We start from the raw sequence: 25,801 nt of genomic DNA on the forward strand, positions 1-25,801 counted from the left end.
TCACATCAACTAGGAGAGAGACATGCGTGGTGGAGCTGTGTTTCACAAAAGCAGACGGAGAAGGGATTCTGTTGTACGAAAGTATTTATCGGGAAGTCGGTGAGGAGTGTTCTGCAGCGCATAGAGCATACTAGGCAATCTTAAACATTGCCGCTCGTCCTAATAGGGAGAGTGAGAGAGCCCTCCAGTGTTGTACATAAGATTCAGAACGCTCCAGGATGGAAACCAGGTTTAGACGATTAAAGAGAAGGGGGTCCATGGTGACAAGGATAACCAGATAATTAAAGCTCCCAGTGGACAGGGGGGAGATGGACTCTTCTGGGGAGCACTGACAGGGACCTGTTATCAAATGCATAAGGGATTTGTTCCAACTGATGGTGTACCCGGAGTACTGGCCAAAGATCTGCAGAATGTGGCTCAGTCGGGTAATTGTCGCGGGGGGTTAGTTACATAAAAGAAGATGTCATCAGCGTATAGAGGTATATGCTAATCCCATGATGCGCCCAACAAATGACCCTCACGAGCCAGTTCTGTCAGACCCACGCCGCCAGTGAGTCCTGTCGGACACACGCCGCCAGTGGTTCCAGGATGAGGCCAATATCAGGGAGAAGAGTGGGCACCTCTGTCTAGTCCCCTTGCCTATTTAAAAATTGCTGGAAATGGTGCCGTTGCCCCTTGACATGGGCGATCAGGTGCAGTAGACGCATCTAGCCCATAAAGTTGGGACGAAATCCCATTTGTTCAAGCACTCTGAACATATAGGTCCATAAAACCCTATTAAAGCATCCAAATTAAAATACCATTGTGGATACATCCTCGTTTCGTGCACCTGCCATAACCCCATAAAGCCTACTCAGATTCAGGCGTTTCCCTCAGTTTGGCATGAAGCCGGACTGATTTGGGTGGACCAGGGAGGTAAACACATGTCGGAGTCTATTGGCCAGACGCTTGCCAAGGACTATTATCTCAACATTTAGGAAGGATATGGGACAATACGAGCTGCATTGCTCCGGGGGTTTCCCGGACTTATGTATTACAACTATTGTCGCAAGGCGCTGGTCCTCAGGGAGCATGGTCACCGATCGCACCTCCCTCCACATTTTAATTATTTGAGGTTCCAACTTGGAGCCAAGACGTTTATAGAGTTCGATAGGGATGCCTAGTTAGTCACCCATTGCCTTGACCGAGCTCATTGATCTCAAAGCCTAGCTCACTTCCTGCGGATCTAGGTCTGCCTCCAAGAAATGATGGTGTTCTTCTGTTAGACTGGGAAGTTTGATGTGCCTCAGGAAATCCCCAAAACCTGAGGGTGAACAGTTTGATTTGGGAGAATAGAGGTGTGCGTAGCATTGTGCAAATGCATCCGCTGTACCCTCGGGTCGGAGATGGTGTTACCCAACCCGGTGTCGATATGTCAGACCCATCCCCAGGTTGGATCTCTGTTGTCCACACATGCCAGTAGCTTACCAGTTTTATTTCCCACTTCATAAAGGCGTAGTTGAGATAGAATATGGGAGATCCTTACCCTGTCCTGAATCAAAGCACTATATTCCTTCCGTTTGAGGCAGAGGCATGTAAATTCTTGCTCGCCTCCTGTTGTCCCAGACGCTCCAAGGCCATAATTTCAGTCTCCAGTGCCAGGAGTTGTGTCTGCCTGTCTCTTTTCTGCCCCACAATCAAGGAGTATGCTAAACCCCGGATGACCGCCTCGTAGACCTCCCATACAGTCAAATAAGAGTCAACTGAACACTCGTTTAGTTCAAAGTAGGAAGTTGTGGCTTGGCCCAGGTCCTAAATGAGTTTGGTGTCTTTAAGGTGCCAGGCATTGATAGGTCGCGGGACCTGTGCTGTGCTGGAGTGCCCCCAAACCGGCGAGTGATCCGAGATCCCTGGCCAAGTGGGGGACCTCTGCCACCCATGCTAAGTGGATGGATTACGTAAATACATAGTCCAGTCTGGAGAGGCTGTGGTGGACCCCAGATAGAAAGGTATATTAACGCATACGCCAAATGTCGGTCAGACCCAGGGCAGTGACAAAGTCGGACAGCAAGGGGTTCCAGTGGGCAGCATGAGCCAGGGAGTTTCTGTCTAGAGAGGAGGGAATTGAAGTCACCCCAAATGAGCAGGACCCCCTCTGGCAAGTGGAACATCATCTCACTGAGCTTTGGCAGCGTGGGACGATGATGTCGGGCAGGGAATAGCCTGAACATAGTTTGATTGGGATCCCATCACAGGTGCCCAGCTGTGCCACATAACTGCTTTGATGGTCAACTTGTATGGGATATAGGGAGTTGAATTCTTGATAAGGATATCCACACCTCCATGTTGCAGCCCACTCTGGACATTGCTTTACAAGAATTGCCTAGTAGGTGTGTTTCTTGCGGCAGCACTACATTGGGTGAAAGCTTATAAATGAACTGGTGGACCATACCTTGCTTAATCTTGTTGTAGAGGCTTTTTAGGTTTCATGACAGTATCGTTAAACATGCTCGGGACTCTGGGTCAGTGACATGATGTGTGTAGAAAGTCAAGGCAAGCACCACCCACAGGAGGGGGAGACCAGCAGGCGGCGACATCGCACAATACACTGTTGCAGCTCTGTAATATACCATAACTACCCTATGTAAACTAGAGAATCCCCCCCACCCACCCTGCTACTCTGTCTGGTGGAAAGTAAACAGCCCACCGAACCCCAACTGGCAAGGCGCCTGTCGCCCCTGAAAAAGAAGAAGCACGTTAGTTAACCTACAACTGGGGAAGGGGGGGTTAAAGTGACCAAGACAGCCCGCACCCATATGGCCCCTAAAATGTCTCCATGTGAAGGGCCCGCTCCTTTCATACTTTGCAGGATGTAGTGAAACTTAGTCTTGGATGGCAGTGTCCCCATAGGCTGGCCCGTCCCCGGAAAATACAGCCCCCCTGTGTATACAGCAGCGTGTCACAGAAAATATAGCTCTTCAAGCAGCTTCGACTGTCGTCAGCGGGCCCACAGGCCCGCCCGGTCCGCCTCAGAGGCCCAGAGCGGATGCGACCCCGTCCAGACGCATCTCCACATCCTCTGTGCTTTCTCTGCCACTTCGAGGCGAGTGGCCAGTAGTGCCCCCCCCTTTGTTGTTTGATTCCAGGTCGCTCCCCACGCTGCACAGCTCCACCAGTTGTACGTGTGCCTTCCCCCCTGCTACCTCCTGCCTCGTGAGTTTGCCGCTGCTGTGCTGAGCAGCTCTGCTGGTTCGTTGTCTCTGTCATACTTGTGGTTTTTGTGGTATTTGTACTGTAAATGTATCATTGCCCTTTGACTGTTCCTTTTGGGCCCCCAGTTTTTTCCAGTATCCCCCCTTTGCCTTCAGTACCCCTCGCCATTGTTCCCGCTCCCGCCGCTGCTCCCCTGCAGCCACCCCCCCCTTTTTGCCTTCTGTATTCCACTCGCCGCCCCGCTCCCGCCTCCCAGCTGCTCCTCCCTCCCACCTCGCCTTAAATGGCGGCCGCTGGGTGGCTGCGACAGAGGCTAGCCCGTCTGTGCCAGGACCGCGCCCAGCGCCAGAACCCCTGGTCCCCGCAATCGCCACTCCACCAGAATCCGCTACGACGCCAGCACCCTCCACGCTCTCAACGCCGGCCGAGACCACCGCTGCTTCCAGGCCGCCCGAAACGCACCCACGGACCTTTCTCCTGCCACATCTGCAGCTTAACATGCGACAGAGCCACCAAACCTCCCAGGACCGGACCCAACCACCTTCGCTGCATACTCCTCAACACAGGGAATAGCCTGAACATAGTTTGATTGGGATCCCATCACAGGTGCCCAGCTGTGCCACATAACTGCTTTGATGGTCAACTTGTATGGGATATAGGGAGTTGAATTCTTGATAAGGATATCCACACCTCCATGTTGCAGCCCACTCTGGACATTGCTTTACAAGAATTGCCTAGTAGGTGTGTTTCTTGCGGCAGCACTACATTGGGTGAAAGCTTATAAATGAACTGGTGGACCATACCTTGCTTAATCTTGTTGTAGAGGCTTTTTAGGTTTCATGACAGTATCGTTAAACATGCTCGGGACTCTGGGTCAGTGACATGATGTGTGTAGAAAGTCAAGGCAAGCACCACCCACAGGAGGGGGAGACCAGCAGGTGGCGACATCGCACAATACACTGTTGCAGCTCTGTAATATACCATAACTACCCTATGTAAACTAGAGAATCCCCCCCACCCACCCTGCTACTCTGTCTGGTGGAAAGTAAACAGCCCACCGAACCCCAACTGGCAAGGCGCCTGTCGCCCCTGAAAAAGAAGAAGCACGTTAGTTAACCTACAACTGGGGAAGGGGGGGTTAAAGTGACCAAGACAGCCCGCACCCATATGGCCCCTAAAATGTCTCCATGTTAAGGGCCCGCTCCTTTCATACTTTGCAGGATGTAGTAAAACTTAGTCTTGGATGGCAGTGTCCCCATAGGCTGGCCCGTCCCCGGAAAATACAGCCCCCCTGTGTATACAGCAGCGTGTCACAGAAAATATAGCTCTTCAAGCAGCTTCGACTGTCGTCAGCGGGCCCACAGGCCCGCCCGGTCCGCCTCAGAGGCCCAGAGCGGATGCGACCCCGTCCAGACGCATCTCCACATCCTCTGTGCTTTCTCTGCCACTTCGAGGCGAGTGGCCAGTAGTGCCCCCCCCTTTGTTGTTTGATTCCAGGTCGCTCCCCACGCTGCACAGCTCCACCAGTTGTACGTGTGCCTTCCCCCCTGCTACCTCCTGCCTCGTGAGTTTGCCGCTGCTGTGCTGAGCAGCTCTGCTGGTTCGTTGTCTCTGTCATACTTGTGGTTTTTGTGGTATTTGTACTGTAAATGTATCATTGCCCTTTGACTGTTCCTTTTGGGCCCCCTGTTTTTCCAGTATCCCCCCTTTGCCTTCAGTACCCCTCGCCATTGTTCCCGCTCCCGCCGCTGCTCCCCTGCAGCCACCCCCCCCTTTTTGCCTTCTGTATTCCACTCGCCGCCCCGCTCCCGCCTCCCAGCTGCTCCTCCCTCCCACCTCGCCTTAAATGGCGGCCGCTGGGTGGCTGCGACAGAGGCTAGCCCGTCCGTGCCAGGACCGCGCCCAGCGCCAGAACCCCTGGTCCCCGCAATCGCCACTCCACCAGAATCCGCTACGACGCCAGCACCCTCCACGCTCTCAACGCCGGCCGAGACCACCGCTGCTTCCAGGCCGCCCGAAACGCACCCACGGACCTTTCTCCTGCCACATCTGCAGCTTAACATGCGACAGAGCCACCAAACCTCCCAGGACCGGACCCAACCACCTTCGCTGCATACTCCTCAACACCCGCTCCGCACGCAAACACGCCGTCGAGCTCTGGGACCTGCTCGACACCTCCACCCCAGGCGTCGCCTTCCAGACCGAGACCTGGTGGAACGACTCCTCGGCGCCCCACATAGCCATAGCCATCCCGTGGGATGGCTACAACATCACCCACAGGGATTGCGCCAACGGAATCGGAGGAGGAATAGCCAACGTCCACATGTCCACCCTCAAGGTCTCCACCCACGCGGACGACACCCTCAACACCGCCGAACACTTGCACTTCCGGATCCACACCGACCCCAACACCACCCTCAGAGGAACACTCATCTACAGACCCCCGGGCACAGTTCAGCGACTCGATCGCCGACCTCGCCAGCACCCACGCACTGGCCTCCATGGACTACATCCTCCTCAGGGACCTGAACTTCCACCTCAAGAACAACACCACCACCAACTCTGCCACCCTGATCGACAACCTCGCCAACCTCGGCCTCAGACAACTTGTCACTGCACCCACCCACGCCGGACACACACTGGACCCCATCTTCTCCAAGAGCACCCACGTCGCCTACCACCACACCACCGAGCTCCACTGGACCGACCACCGCTTCATCCATTTCACCTTCAAGAAACGAACCACGCACCACCGCACCCAACTGCTGCCCCGCCGTTGCTGGAGCAAAGACAGCGAAGACCAGCTGACCACCACCACCACCCTCGCCCAGAACCCACCCACCGACCTCACCGACCCAGACGCCACCGCCCGCAACCTCAGACAGTGGATCAACGACTGCGCCAACACCCTTGTACTGCTCAAGAAACCCTCCAACAGTCACACCAGCAAGAAAGCCACCTGGTTCACCGACGAGCTCCAGACCTCCAAACGCGCATGCCGGAACCCGGAGAAGAAATGGCTCCACGAACGCACACCGGACAGCCACGCAGCCCACAAGGACGCCACCGGCAGACATCACCACCTCATTAGATTAGTCAAGAGATCCTTCTTCAAAGACCGCCTGGAGAACAACGCATACGACAGCAAAGAGCTCTTCAGCATCGTGAAGGAACTCTCCAACCCCAGCGCCAGCACCTCGAAGACAACATCTTAGACCCCTCCCAGTCCGGATTCAGACGAAACCACAGCACCGAGACAACCCTCATCGCCGACATAGACGACATCAGGCGCCAACAAGACAACCACGAAACATCAGCCCTCATCCTCCTGGACCTGTCAGAAGCCTTTGACGCGGTCTGCCACCGCACTCTAAAGAGACGCCTTCAAGAAGCCGGAATCCAAGAGAAGGCCCTCAACTGGACCACGTCCTTCCTCTCCGGCAGAACCCAGAGCGTCCGCCTCCCACCCTTCCGATCCGAAGCCACCGACATCATCTGCGGCGTCCCCCAGGGCTCAGCCTAACGCTGTTCAACGTCTACATGGCCCCCCTCGCACAAATGGCCCGCCAACACGACCTCAACATCATCTCCTACGCCGATGACACCCAGCTCATCCTCTCCGGCACCAAGGACCCGCACACGGCCAAAACCAACCTCCACGAGGGAATGAAGGCCATCGCCGACTGGATGAGGAGCAGCCGTCTGAAGCTGAACTCGGACAAGACAGAGGTCCTCATCCTTGAACCCACCCCCTCAGCCTGGAACGACTCCTGGTGGCCGACCACGCTGGGAACAGCACCGACACCCACCGACCAGGCACGCAACCTAGGATTCGTCCTCGACTCCTCCCTCTCCATGTCAAAGCAGGTCAGCGCCGTCTCCTCCTCCTGCTACAACACCCACTGCATGCTCCGCAGGATCTACAAGTGGATCCCGACCAAAACAAGAAGAAGAGTGACACAGGCCCTCGTCAGCAACAGGCTGGACTACGGCAACGCACTCTATGCAGGAATCCCAGCCAAACACCTGCGTCGACTACAACGCATCCAAAACGCCTCCGCCCGACTGACCCTCAACGTCCCCGGCCACAGCCACATCACCCCTCACCTGAGAGACCTACACTGGCTCCCTGTCGACAAGAGGATCACCATCAAGCTCCTCACCCACGCACACTAAGCACTCCACAACACCGGACCAGCCTACCTGAACAGCAGACTCCGCTTCTACACCCCCACCCGCAAGCTCCGCTCCGCCAGCCTCGCTCTCGCCGCTGTCCCCCGCATCCAACGAACGACCTTCGGCAGCAGATCTTTCTCCTACCTCGCCGTCAAGACCTGGAACACCCTCCCGACTCACCTCCGGCAGACCCAAGACCTACTCACCTTCAGAAGACTCCTCAAGACCTGGCTCTTCGAGCAGTAGCGCCCCCCCTCCCCCCTCAGCGCCATGAGACCCTCACGGGTAAGTAGTGCACTTTACAAATACTTTGATTGATTGATTACCTGAAGTGCGCCAGCCCTCCAACCATTCCTGTGCTGCCTCTGGAGATTCAAAAAAACACTTTTTCCCTCTGCTATTACTTTAGGTTTGGACGGGGAAAGCATCATGTATTTGATGTTGCAGTTCCATAGCTCTCTTGACATCCATGAAAACCTCAGCAACTGTTGGACCCTGAAGGTAAAGTCAGGGTAGCGGTTGCCCCTTCGAATTTCAGGTCTGGAGTGCGCCTTGCTGCTTGCAGAATTGCATCTGTGTCTCTGTGATTGAAGATGCATGCAATAATGGTGTGAGGGGGCATGCCCGGACTAGGGGCAGTTGCTGTCAATCTCTCAACTGAGAAGAATTTTGATAGACCCCTGTGTAGAAGCACAGTGATGCTGAAGTTTTCAACAAAGAGGTCAGTGCTGGGTTCCTCTGCTCTCTCCAGAATCCCCAATTTGCAGATATTATTTCGTCTGGATCTTCCTTCTATGTCCTCCAGACAAGCCTGTATGGTGGCATTGTCCTTAAGTACGGAAGTGACCTGTTTCTGGAGCTGTTGAGTGGCCTTAGTGATATCCACAACTGTCTGTCTTGTGTCACAGAGTTAGTCTTTTTCCTTATTGATCTCTGCCTTCATCAGTGACATCTCCGCCACTATGGAGTCCAGTTTTGATTCTAAAGTGCCCTTGATTCTTTGGATGGCCGCCGTGATCTCTCGAAGCGAGAGTTCCTTGGCCTGTCCTCATTTGCTGCCGGCAACTCGTCTCTGTCTCAGCCCGCGATCGCAGGAAACGCTGCTCTCTAGCGGGGCCAGGAAGACAGTCGGTCTAGCAATGGGCGTGTCCGGCCCACACAGGATCTTCTCTCTCCCATCACAGTGGTGTCTGCCTCACGGCGTACCTCCGCGGCTGGTTGTCCACCTCCTTCTCCTCCAGCCAACCGAGGAAAATGCTGCACCACAGCTCACCTGGGAAGTCGGGGGACCCAGAAACGGGCATGCCTGCCTCTTGCAGGTTATTCGACTGCTTGCGATGCGGTCACTGGCTCACTAGGATGGGACACGAGCCTGCACCCCTCGTATTCTTCCCGTACTGTCGCAGTCCAGGCCGACCCAAGAAGGATGTGCAGTCGAGGCAGGCCATGTCCTCAGGCCCCCGATCTAGCGGGGCTCAAGCCTGGAAATGGCAAGGTACACGGGCACAGTCTGCTGCAGGGATGGGTTCCTCCACCACGTAGAGAGGATGATGGCAGATAGTAGCGGGAGAAGGCGAAGCCGGCTCAGGAGCACTTTCAAGGTGTGTTGGCCATGCCCCCCTTAAAAGTAACCTTTGTGTTTCAGAAAAACACCTGAGATGCAGTAAGGGAGCGGAGATAACAATGGTCCAGCAGGTGGCACCAAACTCTGAACGCTGATTGCAGTTGTATTTTACCATACAATGTGGACTCAAGGTGCCCATTCTCCTTTTGCTCAAACCCTCAGGAGTGCTTGCACTGGGGTCCATGATCTGGAGAATGTACGAATTAGATATTGTTTTAAAACTTGTTGCTGTCAGCTGCTTTCAAAAGAAGTGATCTAAGGGTTCTACTGCAAACCACACTATGAGAGTAAGGATTGACTTTGATACTGTCTGAAACACAAACAGGAGATTGTGGCAATTAAGCGCATTGGTGCAAGGCTTCTGTGCTTCTGTGAACAACAGTAATAATTGTCAGAGGATTGTATAAATGCCCTTGACTTACATTGGCCCCAGAGAATAAACACTGACCTGAAGATTTGCAAAAACTTGTCAAAACCATTGAAACATTTTCTTAAAGTGAAGACGATATATCAGAGATTAACAGTTCTCAGCCACAGGACCACAACAGGGTTGAATGGCTGATTCAGACATTTGAACCCAGCTCGACAGCTTCAAACTACCTTCTCAAATACCTTACTCCATTTGGCTCTGTGTTCTGCCCTCTGGCTTGAAGCATCAAGCTTCATCAATTTGCAATACCAAGAGGACTGGAACATTAAAAAGTGATTTGGAATGATGAAACAGACGTGAAATGCTCAAGTACACTTCCCACATATTACTACAGATCCAAACCATTTGGAGAAGCGCAATGGCTTTGGCTATGGATTTGACCCCACGCCTTGATAAAGCTTTCTGCCTTGTTCATCATTGAGATTTAATTATTTATAGACCAGATCCATTGCAGCTCTCTTGGTATAACTATCAAGTCTTAATTATTTTAGGTCGATATTAGTCGATTTTGACCGATTTTGATTTGCATTTTAGTTGCTGCAGTTTAATTTATTCTAATATGAATAACTACTGCAAGTTCTGAAAAGCATAGGTTTGTTGATTGAAAGCTAAAGGCTAGTATTACAGTGACCAGGATCAATTCATCCTGCCTCTACTGTTAACAAGGCAGTTGAAAAAAATCAGCAATATTTGCAAATAGTGCAAGTGTTCCGGATCTCACTGTTTCTCATATTGCTTAGGCATCTCATGATGCTGATATTGCCCCTAAAATAAAAGCTAACAATATATCAAAACTTAGAATGGTTACAAGTAGTTAATCAATATAGGTGTGATATCCGACAAGAGAGATTAGCGACTAGTGGGGAGTTTTTTATGCATTGCCACTAGAGTCTGTTGTTACACCTTTGCAATCATGGTTAAAATAAACAATGTTCAGTGGCAGCTAAGTGTGTATTCCTGTACAACAGAAGTTCTAGCCCCTAGGATGGGATCTACAGCTGCAGGTAAACAGAGGTGCATGGTGACCGAGTGGCAGCAAAAGCCTACTGGATGACATCTGGGTCACAAGAATGGTCCAGGTGTCGCAAACGATGATGAATATATCTTGTGGTTAGAAAATATGATTTTGATTAAATAAATTAGAATCTAAGTTTTAAGTATGATTTGCTTGGGATTTTCATGTTTGTTGCCAATTAGATTCTTACTGCTCTGGTTCATAACGTGGACGTCTTCTGTGGTGATAATGTACTTAATAGTACTTAATGAGGTTAATAGAAACTATTTATTTACCTTATAGTTAACTCCAATATCTGTGCCAGTTTGTCATGAAGCATGTTCGCCTAGGGAAAAGAAAAACAGTATAATTAATTGAAATGCAAATCAAAAATATGAATGTTAGTTAGCCCTGTACATTACAAGTGGAGAAAATGCACGAATCAGAAATTTGGAAAATAGTGGTTGTTTTGTAAGAAATATAAAGTTCAAAAGTGAAAATGAATACAGCAACAGTGATCACAACATTGTGCACTAGTGTTCTATAGTAAATATTGAAATGCATACAAAATCACTTTCGAAATACCAATTTACTCAAAACAGTCTAAATGAGTGCAAATATGGTACATACTATGTCATTACCAGGAGCCGCACAGAAACACCATAGAACATGTTTCATAACATTCCAATGTTTGAAATCAGTGTCATTCATTGTTTTATTTTACATTTTACATCAATATGCAACTGACACGTGTTTCTCCGTGAACATTTTCCTGTAAAGTTCTTTCAGTTAATTTGTCCATCGGTCACTAACACCTACTTTGCATAATTTAACCATTTTTAGATGCAAAAGAAGCCAGTACACAGAACCAGGATTTTATTAGAGAGGAATCTGTAGTTAGGTAGAGTATCCACCACTAATACCATAGAAAAGTAATTTCTTCTGATGTACACTTCTAACCAAAGATCTCTTATCTCCAGAATAGATACCACAGCAGTACTTCTCAAAGGCGGAGGGTCTGAGGAGTGAATTCAGATAAAAAAAATCCTACAGAACCAAGCAGGAGAAATAGCCTTCCAGCCGGACCAAATATGCACAGAAACCAACGGCACAGCCTGGGAGATAACCAGTACAAGTACCCCTTTTACTAAGGCCATTGTAGCAGCTTTGGTACTAGTGTATTGGGCCTGCAGGCATTCAGAGGGCTGCTTCTAGGGACTGGTGAGGCCAAAATGGAGCAAGGGGAACTGAAAGTGCTCGCAGCCTACCTGAAGAAAAGCTACTCACCTTCGGTAATGCATTATCTGGTAGAGACAATATCTAGCTGCAGGCTCCTTCCCTTCGAATTTCCAAGGCATCACACTGGATCCGGAAACTTTCTGCGTGAGCAGTAACACTGCGTGCCGTCGGGCGGCTCCGTCCAGCTCCGCGTGACATCACCAGTGTCGGCTGTGACGTATATAGGCGCCACCCAGCGACTTTTTTACTTTTTCCACGCCAGAAGCGCAGAGCCATGGACTGAACTGAATAATGTGTGTCAAAACATAGGGACCTGTAAAGGGGAACAACCCTAGCCCTATAAATGAGTCCGCAGAGTGGGGAGGCATGAGTGGGTCTGTAGGGAATCTGCAGCTACATATTGTCTCTACCAGATAATGTGTTGGCGAAAGTAAGTAACTTGTTCATCAGATAAAGACTTCTAGCTGAAGATTCCTTACCTTTGACTAAATACCCAGCCAAACTTGCTGGCGGTGGGCTGCAAACAGATTTACTAGACTAAAAAGTCCTGCAGGACTGAGCAGGCGAAATGCCCGTCCATATAGACCTGCCATCCAGACAGTAGTGTTTTGCAAACGTGTGTGGTAAAGCTCACATTGCAGCCTGGCAGATGTCCAGGATTGGCACTCCACGAGCCAACGCCGTGGTCATAGCCACCTCCCTCGTAGAATGGGTTTGTAAACCTTCCGGAGGCTGTTTTCTAGCCAGGGTGTAGCAGATTTTAATGCAAATACCGACCCAGCATGAAATGGTTCACTTCTGCATTGCCCAACCTTTTTTTAGCTCCCACTCACCCACAAAGAGTTGGTCGTCTACCCGGAACTCTTCAGTGCGGTCAAGGTAGAATGACAATGTTCTTTTTGAGTCCAGGTGATGGAGACACTCCTCTTCCTTAGAGGGATGCGGAGGAACAAAAAAGGTGGGCAGTTTGATCGACAGACCCAAATGGAATGGGGACACTACTTTTGGAAGGAATGAGGCACAGGAACGAAGCACCACGTTATCAAAGAATGTCCTATGGTAGGAAGGCTTGGATGACTAAGCCTGCAAATCACTCACTCTCCGGGCAGATGTTATCGCTACCAGAAAGGCTGTCCTTATGGTAAGCAGCTGGAGGGGACAATTAAGTAAAGGCTCAAAGGGAGCACACGAGATATGTGAGAACCAGATTGAGATTTACCCTGGGCGTAGTTCGCGTAATAGCTCTACACATAGCTACACAAAGTGCACTTCGCAGTACGCGAGCTACGCGGACTGGTAGTTTCTCATCGCGAGCGGTCACGAGCATTCGCGATCACTTGCAATGAGAAACTTGACCTCCCTGCGTTGAGAATCTCGCCGGGAGGTTTATTTTCCAAGCTCGCGATCGGCAACTTGATGTTGCTGAAAGTGAACGATCAAAAAGTCGCCCTGGGATGTCATTTTGCCCGCTCGCGGTCGCCAACTTGACGTTGAGGACCGCGTGCAAGCAAAAAATGCACGCTACGCTACGAGTTTTTGCACTGTGCTATGTGCAATTCGTGTAGCGCGTAGTTATGTAAACTATGCGAGCGTAGTTTTCCGCCCAGGCTTAATTGAGATCCCCTTGTGGCATGATAAAGGGCATAGGTGGGAACATATGTAAAAGCCCTTTTAGAAACCTATTTACAGTAGGGGATTTGAATAAGGATGGTTGGTCCGATTCCGCAAGAAAACAGCAGAGCAGAAAGATAACCTGTGAGAGTACCCATCGTGGAGCCCAGCTGGGAAAGAGTAAGAATAAAAAGAATAATATTAGCTAGAGAAGCAGAAAGTGTCAATAGACCTTTCTGTACAATAATTTACAAACTTTCCCAATGGCAGTCGTATACCGTCTTAGTGGAGGGGTGCCTGGCCGCCACGATAAACTTACTTACTTCGGGAGGGCGGTTGAAAGCTATCAACTGCTGTCGCTCAATCTCCAAGCAAGGAGGCAGAGAGTTGACCAGTTCGGGTGGAGCTCGCTCCCCCGCTGTGTATTCAGAATACTCTCAGGAAGGGCAGCCTGAACAGAGGATCGATACTCATTCGAAGAAGGTCTGGATAACAAACTCTCCTGCTCAGTCTGTAGCCAAAAGACCGACTTGGGCCTCATCTTTCTTAAGAAGTCTGGACAGAAGTAGTATGGGTGGAAAGGCGTACAGGAGGCCTGAGCTCCACTAACAACGAAAAGCAACCTGAGCGCTAGCCGCCTTGGAAACTCAAGCATGCAAAACTGCTGACATTGTGCGTTCCCTTCAGAGGTGAGCAGATCAAGAGGATCACCTTCAAGCTCCTCACCCACGCACACAAAGCACTCCACAGCGCCGGACCAGCCTACCTGAACAGCAGCCTCAGCTTCTACACCCCCACCTGCCAGCTCCGCTTCGCCAGCCTCGCCCTCGCCGCTGTTCCCCGCATACAACGAACAACCTCCGGCGGCAGATCCTTCTTCTACCTCGCCGCCAAGACCTGGAACTTCCTTCCTACCCACCTACCGCAGACCCAAGACCTACTCGCCTTCAGAAAACTCCTCAAGACCTGGCTCTTCGAGCAGTAGCGTCATTCACTCCCCTCAGTGCCTTGAGACCCTCACGGGTAAGTAGCATGCTTTACAAGTACTTTGATTGATTGATTGATCTGACCTAGGATTTCCCCACTGCTGAATCAGACCTGCGCCGCCTCCAACTGGAGAAACCATTCCTGATCCGCTAGGCATCGCCGGCTGAGTTTGCCTACCCCAGCGTTCAGAGAGCTTGCCAGGTGTTGAACCACCCAAGGTCATGCCCTGTTGTTCCAGCCATATCCAGAGGGCTTCTTGACAAAGGGGCAAGGACCCCATCCTGCCCTGCTTGTTGCAGTACCACATGGCGGTTATGTTGTCAGTGAACACCTGCACCAACTTCCACTTGACAGAAGGAAGAACTGCTTTCAATGCTAGCTGAATCACCTGAAGCTCCAACAAGTTGATGTGGAGCCCCGACTCAGCCAGAGACCAGTGTCCCCTGATCACTACCTCTCCCAGACGGTCGTCCCCAACTCAGGAGTGATGCCTCTATCATTACTGTGAGATTTGGTCGGTTAACGGAGATGGGTTTGCCACCACTGCAGGTCTTTTGCAGTTCCCTCTGAGATCTAAATAATGGCAGAAAGATTCCCCTCATAGTCAGCTCACTAAACCTTCAGGTCCAACTCCAGAGCTGGTATATGCCATCTGGCTTGATTTACCAACAGGATGCAGGAGGCCATGAGTTCCAGCAGCCTTAGAGTAATTCTCAGTGAAATCCAGGATAGAGGCTGAAACTTCTGTATCATAACCTGAATATCCTGGACTCACTAATCGGGAGGCGAAGCCCAAAACTGCAGTGCATCCAGAAGAGCTCAGATGAAAGGGAGTGTTTGAGAATTAGTCAGGTGTGGCTTTGGCACGTTTATAGAGAACCACAGCAAATGTAGAAGGTCCGCCGTAGTCTGGCGTTGGGAGATGACAGCCTCAGGTGAAGGTGCCTTCAACAGCCAGCCGTGCAGATAAGCCGTGACTACCGCCAACACCTTGATGAACATCAGAGGGTCGCTGATAAGGCCAAAGGAGAGCACAGTGAACTGAAAGTCCTCGTCGTGGCCTACCTTGAACAGCAGGTAACACCTGTAGGCTGGTAGGATGGGAATGTGAAAATAAGCGTCTGACAAGTCCAACACTACCAGCATCTCCTTGGTATAGGGAGGGCAAAACATGAGCCAACATGTGGATCTTGAACTTTTCCTTTTTTGAGGAAGAGATTGATGGTCCAGAGGTCCAGAATAGGACGTAGACCTTTGTTCTTTTTCTGTATCAGAAAGTAGCAAGAGAAAAAACCACTGCCTATTTCTGAAATCGTAACCTCCTCTATAGCTTTTTAGGCCAGGAGAGCTGAAACGTCTTCTCGGAGTAATATTAGATGATCCTCTGCCAGCCGTTTTTGAGATGGTGGTAAAATAAGAGGAAAAGAAAGAAAGGGAAGAGAATAGCCATTCTTAATGATCTGCAAGACCCATTTGTCTGATGCTATGGACCTCCAGCGAAGGAGATGATGTTGAATTCTCCCTCCCACTGGAGTGGCATGGTCTTGCAGAATCAAACTAGGAATGCTTGGAGGCTGCAGCTGCTGGTGGCTGAGTGGCAGACGACTACTGGCTACCATTCACACGAGATCGGAATGATCCACGTCCTCGCACAATTTGGGAAATCTGTGAAGGATGTTGGCTGGGGTAGGGCTAACGCAGTTGATAACCCCTTCCATTGCCATGAAAGGAACGACAGGCAGACTGGCCACAAAGTGTAACCAAGAGGCCCAAAGATCTGGCCTAAGGACGAGATTCCTTAAAAAGCTGTGTCGGCCTTTTCACCAAAAAGATGAGTCCCGTCAAAGGGCATGTCCATGAGGTTAGCCTAAACATCATCCGAGATGTCAGATGTTCTCAGCCAGGTGTGGCGCCATAAGGTCACCGTCACAGAAACTGATACCCAGTGCGCCAGTGGTATCTAAGTCACAGCTAATGGTGAACTTTGCTGCATCTCTCCCATCTTTCACTGCCTGGGAGAGCATGGCCTGGGCCTCCTCCAGGACCTGTTGCAGCACTTGTGGCAGCACTTGCGCAACAGTTTCCCATAAGGTTCTGATTCACTTAATTCAGCCACAGCCGCCCTGGCCTTAAAATACAAAGATTGTCTGATCCTGGGGGATTTCAATATCCATATGGATAATGCGAAAGATCCCCAAGCGACTACCCTGGTGAAAACCGGTCCGATCTTTGAGATGACCACAGCCACTTTCCTGGCTACTCATGAGAAAGGCAATGCCCTCGACCAAATTTTTCATAATTTTAACTTATCTGCTGATCCTCCTTAGCCTATTTCTTGGTCCGACCACTTTCTTCTCAAATTCGATATACCCCATTCTGGCGCTACCTCTTCGGCGACCGCTGGGGAAAAGACTTCCAACTATAGAGCCTTTCATAAGATATCCATTCCAAAGCTAGCTGATGCCCTAGGATGTTCCCTACCAGAGCTATCCAAAAACCCTGATATAGGGGCCTCTCAACTAGGTTCCTGGCTTCGTACAAATTTCAAGGCAGCAGCTCCAGTTATTATCCGCCCCTCTAAGAGGCTGGCTGCGTCGGCCCCCTGGTTTAGTGATCTCCTTAGAACCAGTAAAAAGAATTGTCGGAAAATGGAACGTAAATGGCGCAAATCTTACTCACCAGAAGACAAGAAGGTCTACAAGGAAATCCTAAAAACCCACTACTCCAAGGTAAAAACAGCCAAAAAGAATTTTTTCAAACAAAGATTGATACTTCCCTAAACAAAAGTAAAGATATCTTCAGGATAGTGAAATCCTTCACCTCACGAGAGCCGACTTAGCCGAAGGGCCATGCACTGAAGAATGGTCAAGGCAGATTGCCCAATTCTTTTATAAAAAGATCGCGCTGAACCAACAAGCCTTCTCCAACATCTCAGAAGACGAGCTGGCCATCTATCATAGTACAAATGATACATTTCAAAACCTGATCCCTCCTCTTTTACACGCTTTTCCGGAGCTCCAGCTGGAAGAGTCAATGTCCCTCATTCAAAACATTAAGTCAGGCTCTCCGTCCGACCCTTCCCCAGCTAGCATCCTGGCCTTACTAGCCCCCACTATTAACCCTACAGTACATCAGCTCTTCAATGCCTCCCTCTACTCTGGTATTATGCCAAATTTATGGAAACACGCTAAGTTTCTCCCACTTTTAAAAAAAAGCCAACGCCAACCTGACGGACCCAGCCAACTACAGGCCAATATCTCTGCTTTCAGCCTTCTCTAAAGCACTAGAGGAGCATGTTAACAAGGCCCTACAAAGACACATTGAAGACGGTAAGCTTCTCCACGAATCCCAGTCCGGCTTTAGAGCCAATTTCAGGACTGAGCCAGCTTTGCACGAGGTGACCAAGTTCATTAGGGGCAGTTTGCATCAGGGCGGCAAGGCCGTTCTGATACTTCTCGACCTGTCAGCGGCCTTTGACACGGTCCCACTTGTCAGGCTTCTAAACAGGCTCAAAGACATCGGCCTGTTTGGGAGGGCCCTGAAATGGTTGTCCTCCTTCTTGGGAAAGAGATCTCAGACCATCTGGCTCTGTCCGTTCTCATATCCAATGCCGTCCTTGGATGTGGGTGTCCCACAGGGCTCCACCCTTAGCCCCACCCTCTTTAATATCTACCCATCCCCCCTTCCATCCAAGGTAGAGGAAGAGAGTGCCACGGTCGTCTATTATGCTGATGACACTCAGCTGATCTTCACCTGGGAAAAAGGCTCAGACTTCGGCGGGGCAAGGATTAGGACCTGTTTAATAAAGGTGTTTAACAGGTTGAAGAATAATCAGCTAAAGTGTCATTCAGATAAAACTGAAGTGGTCTTTTTTTAATGCCCAGACATTCCGGAATGGAGCGCCTGGCGGCCTGATGATCTTCCACCACCTCCTGCTGAAAAGGAGAAACCAAAAAACTTGGGAATCAAGATAGATAAATCCCTTTCCATGCATTCTCAGATCCAGAATCTCACTGGCACCTGTTTTGGCATACTTTGCATGCTCAAAAAATTCTTGCTACTACTCCCACTGGAGAGCAGAAAGATAGTGGTGCAGGCAATGATAACTACAAAACTGGACTATGTCAACTGACTGTACCTGGGCCATCCCAAATTTCTGATTCAGCGTTTACAAGGGATTCAGAACGCAGCAGCCAGAGCCTTCAGCAAACTTAAACCTAGATCCAGTATGACTCAGATTCTTGCATCCCTTCACTGGCACCCCATAAAAGCACAGATAGATTTCAAAGCCCTAACCATCTTTTTTAAGTCATTCCATAAAGTAGGTGCAGGCTATCTAACAAAACAGGGTTTTCACTACATTCCCTCTACGCCCCTTCGCTCTTAAAATGCAAACCTGGCCTGCATCCCCAGGATACGTCTAGGTGCAAAGCTGTGGAATAGCCTCCCTAAAACCTTGAGATTAAATATAAACCATCAGGGGGTTGCTTATTAGCCAATGCGTAGCAGATATTGATAAAGAGCATGATCCATCGTGAAATGGTCCTCTTCTGTGCAGCCCTATCTTTCTTCGCTCCAATATACCCCACAAAGGGTTGGTCGTCCGCCCAGTACTCTGGTGGGCAATAAAGGTAGAACAACAGAGCTATTTTTGGGTCTGGTCGGTGAAGTCTCTCCTCTTACTTGGAGGGCTGAGGTGGTGCGTAAAAGTAGGCAAAGTGATGAATTGGCCAATGTGAAATGGAGTGACCACTTTTGAGAGAAAGCAAGCTCTCGTATGAAACACGAGTTTGTCTTGGGTAGGTGTTCCGGTAAGAAGGCTTGGATGGCAAGGTCTGTACCTTACTGAGCTTCTGGGCAGATGTTATAGCCACCCGGAAAGCCGTCTTGATGGTAAGGCGCTTGGGAGGACAATTGTGCAGGGGCTCAAAGGGAGCGCACATAAGGAGTGTCAGGACAAGATTGAGGTCTCACTGGGGCATAATAAAGGGAGAAGGTGGAAACAAATGTAAATCTTTCAGAAACCTATTTAAAACAAGAGATTTGAAAAGGGATGGCTGATCAGGCAACCACAGAAAAGCTGAAATAGCAGGGAGATGGCTCTTCAGCCATCCCCTGCCAGAGCCCTCCTGGGCAAGGGAAAGGATGCACAGGAGAACCTGAAAAAAGGGGACAGAAAGGGGATCAATCTGTCCCTCTGTACACCATGCCGCAAATTTTGCCTAACAGAAGGCATAAACCATCTTGGTGGAGGGAAGCCTGGTTGCCAAGATAACGTCAAAGAGTTAAGGAAGAAGGCTGAAAGCTGCCAAATGTCACCGCCCGATCTCCACACAAGAAGGCAGAGCGTTGGCAGGTTCGGATGGAGTAGCCTCTCCTGCCTCTGCGACAAAACATCCTCCAGAAGGGGCAGCCTGATCGGAAGACCGATGTCCATGCTAAAAAGCACAGAATACCAGACTTTCCATGCCTAGTCTGGAGCCACAAGGCTGACTTGGGACTGGTCATTTCTGATCTTCTTGATAACTGAGCAGGAAAGGTATGGGTGGAAAGGTGCACAGGAGGCTTGTGCTCCACTCGAGATGAAAAAGGTCTCTGATCAAGAGCCGCCTCGGAAACTCCAGCACACAGAACTACTGAATTTGTGCTTTCTTGTCAGTGGTGAACAGATCTTACCAAGGTTCTCTTCACTGCTGAAAGAGACCTTGAACCACCTCTGGATGGACAAACCATTTGTGATCCACGAGGCATCTTCGGATGTGGTTGTGCACTCTGGTGTTCAGTGAACCTGCCAGCTGTTGAACCACCAGGGATACCCCCTGCTGTTCCGGTCATGTCCAGAGACGCAGGGCCTCTTGAAAAGGGTCCACTAACTAACACTGCCTTGTTTGTTGCAATTACACATGGCAGTGGTGCTGTCTGTGAACATTTGCCCCAGCTTTCCCTGGATGGAGGGGAGAAATGCTTTCAGTGTCGCTCGGATCGCTCAGAGCTCCAACAGGTTGACGTGGAGTCTGGATACCGACAGAGACCACAGTCCTCTGAACTCCACCTCTCCCAGATGGCTGCCCCATCCCAGGAGTAAAGCATCTGCTGCTGACCAGTGGCGCAACGAAACTTGAAGGGCCCACCCTGCAAAGTACATGGAGAGGCTCAACTCTGGAGGTCTCAGGCCAAGATACTATGCTGAGAGGCCCCCAGGAGCTCAGCCCCCGCACTGTGGGGGCCTTTTTTATGCTGACCCAATCGTGGTTCTTTACAGACACTGCAGATTTTTCGCAGTTTCCTCCGAGATCTGGCCCATGTTGGTGAGATTCCCCTGAAGCTACGTCCAGTGGAACTTCAGGTCCCACTACAGAGCCCACATATGCCAACGGACATGTGTCACCAGCAGGATGCAGGAGGCCATGAGGCTCAGCAGCCTCAGAGTTAGTCTCACTGAAATCGAGGATAGAGGCTGAAACATCAGTATCGTTGTCATTGGAGAGAATAGGCATGAAACTGCACCGTAACCAGGATAGCTCCGATGAAAGAGAGCATCTGAGAGGGAGTCAGATGTGACTTTGGCAGGTCAGTAGTGAGCACTAATGAATGTAGGTTGTAGGCTGGAGATAGGGGGGATGACAGCCTGGAGCGACCCTGCCTTCAACAGTCAGTCATCGAGATAGGGGACGGCTGGCACCCCTGAGCTGCAATCACCACCATCACCTTGGTAAACAAAACCCAATCTACGACAGCACACCCAAAGTACAACATTCACCTTATTCTATATATCCCCAAATGTTATCAAAACTGGAAAATAATCCAAATGTGCACACATGTCAACACCTGCTGTCAAGGTGCAGTCCAAAAGATGGGCCTACATGAACAAAAACATACAGCATGGTGCACAAAGTAACATTTATAAATCCAGGGCAATGGGCTATAGATACCTGTGTGGCGGTTTGGAGTTTGTTACCCCATTGTGTATATTTTGGAATTTCCTTATATGAAATGTCTGGCTGGGATAGGAGCATCATAACTCACTATATGTTACATCATTGGATGAATACAATGATGGCAGTGTAGTTTTGAGATCTTGGAATAACTTAGAAACTCACACTACCAGTTGTGACACTGCCTCTGTTGCTTTCTGCCCTGAAGAAGTCCAGTCTTGGACAAAACGTGTTGCTGCTTGAATGTTATATCTACGTTAATAATAATAACAAAAGACTGATACAAGAATCAGACATTTGATGCCTTTCGACTGCTGCTTGTGGCAGATCTGGATTTATAAATGTTACTTGGTGCACCATACTGTATGTTTTTGATCACCTTCATGAACAGCCGAGTGGCGGCTATGAGGCAAAAAAGGAGCACAGTGAACTGAAAGTGCTCGTTGCCCACCGCGAACCGCAGGTAACGCCTGTGGGCAGGCAGGACGAGAATATGGAAATATGTGTCTTGCAACTCCAACACTGCCATCCAGTCTCGTGGGACCAGGGCAAGACAGGACCTGAGCAAGTATGAGCATTTCGAACTTCTCCTGCTTAAGGAGAAGTTGAGAGACAGCACATGTCGAGGATAGGAAAAAGGCCTCCGTCTTTTTGGGCACCAGAAAGTAGCGGGAATAACAACCCACTTCTGGCGTTGGCACTCCCTCTATGGCTCCCATGCCAAAAGAGTGTCACTTCCTGGTGGAAAAAAAATAGGTGGTCCTCCCTCAGCCTGTCGTTAGTAGTTGGAATCGAGGGAGGGATAGTCTCAAAGGGGAGAGAGTAGGCCCATCAGATAATCTGCACGATCCACCTGTCTGAGGTTATGGACTGCCAGTGGCGCAGGTAATGGTAAATCGTGCTCCCCACTTGGTGCCCATTTGGTTAATGGGCAGACTAGGAGGGTTTGGAGGGTGTAGCTGCTGGAGGGTGGATGGTGTTCTGATCCAACCGCTGGCCAACCGAACCACGGGCCGGTAGGTACCGTGTCCACTGCCATGTAGAGGGTGGAAAGGTTGCGCGCTGCAGTGGCTGGGCGAGTAAGCTGCACACCCCTTCCATGGCCACTAACGGAGTGAAAGGAGGATTGAGGGTGACGAGGGGCCATGGAAAGGCCCAAGGACCTGGCTGTAGCCCTTCTGTTCTCAAATCTCTCCAACACCATATACACCTGATCTCCAAAGAGACCGAAGTCATCAAAAAACATGTCCATGAGTGCTAGACAGGCGTGGCATCGCATGGCCACTGTGAACTAAACCGCTCTGCCTAGTGAGTCGGTGGTGTCTAGTCCACATTTAATGGTGAACTTAGCTGGATCCCTCCTGTCAGCAATAGCCTGGGAGAGCACAGCCTGGACCTCCTCCCGGATTGTTGGCAGCATCTGAGCAACCGTATCCCATAGGGCATGCGATTAGCAGCTCAAAGGCATGCAGTGTTCAACAACTGCAATGCCATGATGTTGGAAGAAAATATTTTCTTGCCTAGACTGTCCAGATTCTTGGAGTCTCGATCCAACACAGAGGTTGGGAATGCACCAGGATTTACATGTGAAGTGCAGGCTTGGACCACCAAGCTCTCCGGGGTAGGGTGTTCTGTGAAGAATTTGGGGTCCCCCGTAGCGTGGCAGTGGGCAATTGTACTGTTTAGAGGAGCCCATGTTGGGCTTAAACCAGGTCTCAAGCAGGACATTAGTAAGACCTTTGTTGAATGGGATAAGCGGGTCGGAAGGGGACACTCCTAGTTGAAGTACTTCTGTCAAGATATTAGTCTTGACTGCCTCCAAGGGCAAACTAAGGTCCAGGACCTCAGCCACCTGTCACAACACCATAATCAATGAAGCTCCCTCCTCCATAGCCATGGTATGGTGAGAAAGCATGCCAGTATCTGGAGAAGTGTCCAGTTTACTGGGTTCACCCAGATCCTCCGGCTCCATGTTGGAGTCAGGGATGTAAAGGGGTATGGAGCTGTCGGCGCCAGGAGTGTCAGCCTCGAGACCAGCACAAGGGAAGATCAGCATGTCACAACGAGCGCAGATCAAGATCCATCTGTGGATCCCTGGGGCCCCACTGGCGCTGGAGCCACCGGCGTGGATCAGGTGGGGGCCCCTCTCGAATATGCGTGGCCAGAAGGCATGCCAGAGGGAACGGGCTTCTCAAATATGAGAAGCATGGCATGAAGTTGAGCAGGAGTCGCTCCCAGGGCCGGACTGGGAACCACAACCGGCCCTGGCAAAGTGCTCGGCCGGCCCCCCCTCCCCACTCGGGGGGTTTGGTGGTCCTGCCAAGCTCTTTGCCGGGCCGGTTTTCTGCCGATTTTGTTACAGGGCTGTTTTTGCAGCATATTGTTACAGGACAGATTTTGCAGCTATGCTGCAAAAACAGCCCTGTAACAAAACTGGCCCCCACCCATGCAGCACACCGGGGGATTGCCCGGTGCCCGCTATGGCCAGTACGGCCCTGGTCGCTCCGGCTCCTGGAAACGCAAGGAGGCACTGAGCTGGAATGGGGGCTGGCTCAACCACGGAGACCAAAGGACGAGTTAAAGTCGAAGCATGCTTCAACAACTTCTTTTTGTGGGACTGAGACACACCTGAATGGCTCCACTAGAAATGCGACCATAACCTTGGACTCCGCAACCGGGACCTTCATCTTGACCGGAAACTGGATCGGCTGCTAGGCACTTGAAGGATTGCTCCCTCAAGGCCATCGGATGCATGGTGCGGTAGTCAGGACAGGTCTTTGGATCATGGTCTTGTTTGTAGCATCAGAGGAAAACAAGATGCAGGTCCATCCCCATTGGTGACAAGCGCCGCAGGGCTGAAGCCAGCTTTCTGCCACACTAGGAGGTAAGACCTCAAGAAGACTAGGGCAAAATGTAAAAAAAAGCTTAGTCCTAAAGTGACTTAGGAGTAGCTCTTGCCAGATCTGCGCTGACTGGCAAGGAAAGAAAGGAACTGATGTCAACGCGCCCGGGAGGCGCCTATATAGGCACAGCAAACGTCATGTCCGGAGCAACCGACACCAACGATGCCACGTGGAGCCGCACAATGTCACCTACTGGTGCGCAAGGGGCTCATGAAAAAATTTCTGGATGCAGTCAGACACCTGGGGATAATTCTAAGATAAATAATCGGCGGCTAGAAGTATCTATCAGATAATTTTTTTTATAAAGAGTGGAGCTACTCCTGGGAGTGTTCTAGCACGGAGGATAATGGAATATGCTCACCACACCATTTATGGTTAATCAAAAGACAGAATTTTAATAGCTTGCAAAATTGTAGTAAATTTTGGGTGTTTTGAAGCATGAATTGCAGAAGATTCCATGCTTGAGTAGCCAGGAAATAAAAGGATGATCCAGCTTTTAATTTGTGATGGATTTTAGGAATGACTGCCAGCAATGCATTAGAATAGCCAAATGCTCTAGAGGGATGTAGTGGCCGAATCTATTGGACAGATATCGTAGGGTCGACTTATAGAACAAGTTACTTACCCTCGGTAACGATATATCTGTAAGAAACAGTAGTTAGTATTAGATTCCTTACCTTAGAATATCCCCAGGCGTCAGTCTGGATCCGGAAACTTTTGCATAGCAGTACCCCTGCGCGTCGGTAGGCGTCGTCTGCAGGCGTCCCCTGCGGCTCCGCGTCGTCGGCGTCGTGATGACGTCGCTGGAGTATATAGACGCCGCCTCCGCGCGCTGACGTCAGTTCTTTGCACACAGCTTTTCCGCGCCAGAACACGCAGAGCCATGTGAGAACTAACACTGGTGCCATTTGAAACTAGGGCCCTGAAAGGGATGTCCTTAACCCTAGGTATCAGTTCGCAGAACGGGGAGGATGGGTGGGGCGGTAACGAATCTAATACTAACTACTGTTTCTTACAGATATATCGTTACCGAGGGTAAGTAACTTGTTCATCTGAAAGAAACAGGTTAGTATTAGATTCCTTACCTTAGAATAGATACCCCAGCAATACCAACCCCGGTGGTGGGTCTGCGAACCAATACAAACCTACACCAGAAAGTCCTGGAGGACCGAACGGCCAAAGAAGCCATCCCTCCGGACTTGACTGTCCAGGCAGTAGTGCCTCGCAAAGGAGTGCAGCGAGGCCCACGTAGCCGCCTGGCAAATGTCCTGCAAAGGGACTCCCCGGCCCAGGGCAGTAGTAGCCGCCGTGGCCCGAGTGGAATGGGCCCTCAGCCCAACAGGAGGCTCCTTCCGAGCCAAAGAGTAGCATGCTTTGATGCACAGGACGACCCACCGAGAGATGGTTCGTTTCTGCACCGCCCTTCCCTTCTTCTCACCCACGTAGCCAACAAACAGTTGGTCATCCACCCGGAACTGGCGTGTGCGATCCATATAAAATGAAAGCGCACGTTTCGGGTCCAGACGATGGAGCCGCTCTTCATCCTTTGAAGGATGCGGAGGCGGGAAGAAGGAGGGCAAGGTGATGGACTGCCCGATGTGAAAAGCAGAAACTACTTTGGGCAGGAAAGAAGGCCTAGTCCTAAGAACCACCTTGTCAGGATGGACGGACATGAAAGGAGGTTTGACAGAAAGAGCCTGGAGCTCACTC

General features: G+C 50.4%; 1 protein-coding gene across 1 annotated transcript in view; it reads right to left on the reverse strand.

The window, feature by feature from the left end:
• Nucleotides 1-25,801, reverse strand: part of EFR3A (EFR3 homolog A) — a 1,274,477-nt gene that overhangs the window by 30,027 nt on the left and 1,218,649 nt on the right. The window contains exon 23 of the mRNA XM_078686747.1: nt 10,713-10,762. Within this exon, the coding sequence (XP_078542873.1) occupies nt 10,713-10,762 (50 nt within the window). The remainder of the gene's footprint in view (nt 1-10,712; nt 10,763-25,801) is intronic.

Source organism: Lissotriton helveticus, chromosome 4_1 (assembly GCF_964261635.1).
Source record: "Lissotriton helveticus chromosome 4_1, aLisHel1.1, whole genome shotgun sequence".
Lineage (NCBI taxonomy): Eukaryota > Metazoa > Chordata > Amphibia > Caudata > Salamandridae > Lissotriton > Lissotriton helveticus.